The sequence below is a fragment of the Phaethon lepturus genome, unplaced genomic scaffold (genome assembly GCF_000687285.1).
Source record: "Phaethon lepturus isolate BGI_N335 unplaced genomic scaffold, ASM68728v1 scaffold2778, whole genome shotgun sequence".
Lineage (NCBI taxonomy): Eukaryota > Metazoa > Chordata > Aves > Phaethontiformes > Phaethontidae > Phaethon > Phaethon lepturus.
In genome coordinates, this window is record NW_010559527.1 from 39,441 (window position 1) to 45,440 (window position 6,000).

At 43.0% G+C, this 6,000-nt stretch overlaps 1 protein-coding gene across 1 annotated transcript in view; it reads right to left on the minus strand.

The window, feature by feature from the left end:
* The window catches only part of LOC104625678 (patatin-like phospholipase domain-containing protein 7), a gene marked incomplete at both ends in the record, with an annotated part of 62,881 nt that overhangs the window by 34,340 nt on the left and 22,541 nt on the right, over positions 1 to 6,000 (minus strand). Inside the window, 4 exons of the mRNA XM_010293370.1 lie at positions 848 to 966; positions 1,641 to 1,823; positions 2,937 to 3,105; positions 3,621 to 3,684. Coding sequence (XP_010291672.1) covers positions 848 to 966; positions 1,641 to 1,823; positions 2,937 to 3,105; positions 3,621 to 3,684 — 535 coding nt within the window. The remainder of the gene's footprint in view (positions 1 to 847; positions 967 to 1,640; positions 1,824 to 2,936; positions 3,106 to 3,620; positions 3,685 to 6,000) is intronic.

The following is a 6,000-nucleotide window of genomic DNA, read 5'->3' on the forward strand; positions in this document are numbered from 1 at the left end:
ACTGGCCCAAAGACAAAAATGTGATATTTCCATGGATTTAAATAGACAGACTATGTGCAATTTTTTTTTTTTTTTTTTTTTTTGACAGGAGTATTTCAAAGCACTGTTTTAAAGAAGGGCTTCAAGAACACAGTGAAGACAACGAAGGCAGCGCTCTCTTGAGACAAAGGGCTACTAAATTGTGTCTGTCTCAACATAAAACTCTCAAAGTAAAAACGTATTCCAAAGAAAAGTGTCACTAATAAATTATTTCCAAAGCTTACCAGGAATTCAGATGGAATTGTAATTGAGTGTTCAGCACACACCTTGCCTCTGTGTCTGCAAAAATACAATCTTTCTGCAAAGCATGGCTGTCAGAAGTGTATCGGTACCTGGGGTTTTGGGCGATTATAAAGAAGAGAACATTTGCCCATTAGAGGACATAACTCCTCTTGCTGCTCAAACTTTGAAGAGCTTTGGGGGCCTTTGAAATATTGTGAGCCATTTTCTAATATAAGAATCCATAAGGGAAAATAAAAATCCATAGTGTAGGCCAACAAAAAGAAGAAGAAAGAAGAGTCATATTTAGTGCCCTGGTCAGCTCCTGGTATTAAGCCCAACTTAATAGAGGTCTCAAGATGTCACAAACACTCATGTTCTTTCTGCAGAAATCCAAGCACAAACCCAGACAGCAAGTTAAGTTTCTGTAACAAAAGCAACTCCTCAACATCTCCCCCAAATGCTGCTTACAGAACTGTGCTGATTTTATGGGACGCCTGTTATCCTGACGAATCCGTTGCAGCCCAGTGGCAGCGGTGCTCCAGGATCTGGCAGCAACGCACCAGGGTGCCCAGGATAAGCCACCTACCTTGCTCCTCCGCCCCCAAGGACCAGCGCAATGGCATTTCCCGTCAGAACACGAGCCAGGCGAGAAAAGTCAGAGTGACGGTCTGGTGGTTTCTGGAATACACGTTCGTACATCTCTATCTGCAGAAGAGAGGCAGAAGACGGTCATTCTAAAGGCAGGGTAGACTCTACATTACCAGCCAACAATATACTGTTGAAAAGGGGATAGCTGTTCTTCAAGCGAAAAGACGCTTAACGAACTGTCCAAGCAGTGCTAGTGATCCTACGCAGCTCTCATACTCTCACAGTATCGGGGAGAATTTCATCATAGGATTTTCTTTGGAGCTATTTTTATTTCTTGACAAGGATTTGAAGTTACTGGGAAGCATCCCAAGTCTGTCTCTGCTTTACCTTTAGCATGGTTTTTGCAAACATAGGGATCCTCCCAAAGAGGAGGATTCTACCACATGTACACACCTATCAACATGACCTTGAGATAGTATTTACTGTCCTAAGCCAAGCTAAGTATGCATCCACAAAGACGACATGAGCCCCTTATCCCTAAAGGTAAGGATTTATACATAAGGATACCTTTCGGTATCCTTATACCTAACAGTATAAGGTATATACCTACGGATACCTAAGGGTATCCGTAAATTGAGGCCAAACAGATTTAAAGAGAACGCTATCTGCGTAACAGTCATTTGCACATCAGAATATCACGTAGTATCATTATATCAGATTACTTTTGATACATAGATTACAAGTGAAGTACTACAGCCAAGGGACCTGCCACCAAAGCAGGAATCTCTTACCAGCTTGGGCAGGCTTCTTTTGGAAAAAACTCTGCGTGGACAGTGGAGATGAAGATGAGCAGAACACCAGCTCCGCATGTTGAGCCATTCCACAGTCCGGGAAGGGAGAGGCCCATCCTCCTTGTGGAGCAGGACAAGCTGCTTCTGGGCTCGGACCGCGGTGTTCTCCAGCATTTTCTCCAGCTACAGCACATGATACACACCAAAGGAGTGGGGGTGTCAGGTATTTACTGCTCCAGCATCAGTTTAACGGAATACTGTATTGTGAAATACAAATATCCACACACATATATATCCACATCTGACCCTTATTCCTATCTGAACCTGCAGACAACTTCGCACACTAACAAGCCTCAAACTATACTGTCAGCTGTGGGCTTACATGGCATACAGAACTCTAAAATCAAACAAGGATTCAAACCTGAATGCTTAAAAATGAACGCTTTTTACCTAAAACATGGACGATTAAATGCACACGCTGTTCATGCAAAATGAGATCGCTTCCCAAGTCACATTTAAGCCTACAAACGTTCAGCTTGTTTTTTCACTTGCAATCAGACCGCTCTTTCCTCCTCGCATTCCTTGTTTTTATTTTTTTGCTGCTTTAGGCAACTGATGGAGACTTGCCTTTACTGTGCTTCCTGCCTCCCACAGACAGTCATGAAGAACCAACACAAAGTGACACACAAGAACGCTGCAGGTGGTAACAGTCCCAGGCTCTTTGGAGGTCAGACTCAGCACTTCACAATCCTAAAAAACGCACTTGTGACCTCATTTTTAAATTTCTTGCAGAATTTATGTGCCTGGGCAAACAACTTTGGCAGTAAAATATCAAAAATAAAGATAGATCGTACGAGTTTAAAAACCCCAGCAGCTTACAATCTGTAATAAAATACATTAAATTATTCATACAATATAATTTCTATCTACTTTCTCCTACACACACACCATGAATTCCATCCAGGCAGAAAAGAATTTCTCTCTCTATCTGGAGATCCTGCAAAGAAATTCTGCACAGAAACGCAAAGGTTCAAAGCAGTTTGGCTTTTGATTTACTATTGGCCAAAACGGCGCTTTAGAGGAGAAGAACCTAGCTAGAAATACTTCAACATACAACTTGCCACCTCAGAAGAAGAACTCAGTGAGGATCCTCTATTTATAACACACATTTCTCAGGAATATTTCATTATTTATGCTTCACTGGCTATTAAACCCATGAAAATTCATGACTACGAAACAACTTTCTTTGATTTGGACTGTTAACACTTCAGATACAGGAGGGAGCTATTTCCACACCTCTCCAACAGTAGGCTCCTGGTCTCCCAGTCCAACAATTAAGATGCAGTCAGCCTGCCGGATGCAGCGCTGAGTCCAGGGAGTAAGGGTGCTGTCTGCCTGGTAGAGTACAATACGGTGAATATCCTCCTGCTGTCCCAGCCAGCTAGTTAGCCGGTATTCATGGATACTGGGGACAGAAAAGAGAAAAACAAACAAAACAAACCAACAGATCCAAACTGGTTTATATCACAGCTCCTGACAGAGTAGAGAGAAATCTTACATATCAGGCACAAAATCTGAAGGGCATCAGAGACTTGCATCCAGTCTAAGAAACTTATCTGCTCACCCTTCTAGGCTCCTGCATTCTTTATTTCTCCGTTATTTATACCATTAAATATATACACAAGAGGAAAGACGATGCAACGATGCCTAACTTCAGTAAGGCTTCCACGGCATCCCTAAGAATGAGGGCATAGTACCCACCTGGACCAATTCAGCTTTTCCAATTTCACAAGTAAGAATGTAACTATGGAAAAAAACCCACCCACATTTAAACCAAATACTCTTAGAAATGTCGTCTTGAACACCTCGATCAGAAAGCACAATATGTGGGAATAAAATCCTGTGTTCTAACACACATATTTGTAAGACCAGCATAGTATCTTTCTGCATGTTTTTGGAAATAATAATGAGGGCAGTTACCTATCCAGAGCAGCAGAACCAAGTCGCTGTTTGATGTTATCACTGGTGAGCAGCAAAGCAGGACCTAGAAAAACAAAACGCTTTCTCTGTGAACACCTGACAAACCACATCGTGAAAACGTAGCTATAACAAAAGCATTTCTGTGACTTTGCTTTGAAGATCATGAGGGATCAGTGCATTGGTCAGAACTGTAGAAGAAGGAGCTGGCACAAAGACTTAACAAGTTTCACACTTCTCTACAGTAACATCTTCCCATTTTCTGTATTCCCAGAGCTCTGTTACTGCTTTAGTCCCAACCTACAAGCTCTCTTTCATTGCATTCCTCAACGTTATGTAGGATGACCATTTCTACTACAGCTGCATTTTCACGAACACAACATTCAGAATATCACGTACCTTTTCCAACCAGAGAAAGCCCAGGAATCTGGTTTCAAAGACAAAAGCTATCTCACTGACCTACTGACATACGTAATTTGTTCATCCTGCACTGAACCAACTCCCCAGATAAATCCTAGAACTCTCTACAGTCGTACTACTTCTTATTCAATATGCCAACAGGAACCTACATCACTACCAACACCAAGTAGAAAGAGACTCCCAAATCTGTAGGGCACAGTCCGCTTCACACGACTTCCACCACCAAGACAGACATACGCACACATCTGGGAACAACATTATATCCGAGATGAACTTTGGTGCACATAAAGTTTCTTGCGGGCACTTCAGTCTATTTTTCTTATTAGCAATTTCATTCCATCAGCAGCAATACATGCCATATGTGGTGGAGGCTGCAGAACAACTGCAGCTAAACAAAAAAAAACCCACAAAACCCAAAGAAAAGAAAACTTGGGGGAGTAACCTCATACCTAAAGAAAAGATTATCTGTCTCGTATTGAGAGAGAAATTCACCTTTACAAAACATGAAAGAGCAGCTGCTTTGTATTAATGTTTTCATAATGTAACCCTTCATTCTTTCATTAATAAAAGAACTGAAATTTAGGTATGAAAAAACAAAACAATTATGTGAGGTCCCTCAAGGCAATAATAAAGCAGCATGGTTTAATACATTTAGTAAAAAATCAAGGAACCGTGAATGAACAGCATGGTAAAAGGTCGCAATTTCATACCGATGGGCTCAAAAAGCAAAAGCCTCAAGTAGAGTACCTGGAGCTGGCCATCCTGACCGTCAGGGCCAACTGACCTCCCCCATAATGCTTGATTCCTCCTGCAAAGACTGCACTGTTTTAACATACTTCAGTGTTAGACTTGAAAAGAACTCAGAAGTATGATTTTTCATCTTGTATTTTCAAACATCCAAATAATGTTTGCTCTTTGTTACACGGATGATGAAGGAAGAGCAAACAAAAATGGACAAAAATAACCCATCAGTGGAGACCAAAAGATAAAAAGTTGGTAAGAAAGCACAGAAAGGAGGATGACTTGAGAGTAGAATTTAATCTCCTCATCCTCCAGTAAAGTTTATGGCAGTTGGTTCCTCTGAAAGCAACAAGATAAGCCTGGGGGGTGGCACGCCGATGTCTGGGGGATGGCGTGCTAGAAGATCCTTCGGTCTGCCGTCTACGTGGAGGCGGGGGACAGAGCGCCTTGCGGCAGCAAAGACACAAGGGTTACTGATGTGTTAGAAACCATGGAAGCGCCTAAGAATGGTCACACAGGAATTAGGGCCTCTCCCCCCAGCAAGGCGGCAGGATCAATAGCCCAGCTCAAGTGCATCTACACCGGTGCACGCGGCATGGGCAGCAAACCGGAGGAGCTGGAAGCCATTGTGCAGCACAGCTATGATATAGTTGCCACCACGGAAACATGGTGGGATGACTCGCACAACTGGAGTGCTGCAATATAAGCTCTTCAGAATGGACAGGCAAGGAAGGAGAGGCGGTGGGGTAGCCCTGTATGTTGGGGAGTGTTTTGGCTGTCTAGAGCTTGATGACGGTGACAATGAGGTTGACTGCTTATGGGTAAGAATCAGGGGGAAGGCCAACGAGGCAGATATTATGGTGGGATTCTGTTACAGACCACCCAACCTGGATGAAGAGGCAGACGAAATATTCTATAAGCAGCTGGGAGAAGTCTCACAATTGCTAGCCCTTGTTCTCGTGGAAGACTTTGACTTACCAGATGTCTGCTGGAAATACAATACAGCAGAGAGGAAACAGTCCAGGAGGTTCCTCGACTGAGGGAAGAGAACTTCCTGACACAGTTGGTGAGTGAGCCAGATAGGGAAGGTGTCCCGCTGGACCTGTTGTTTGTGAACAGAGAAGAACTTGTGGGCAATGTGATGGCTGGAGGCCGTCTTGGGCACGGTGATCACGAAACGACAAGAGTTTTTGATTCTCTGAGAAGTAAGGAGAGGGTTCAG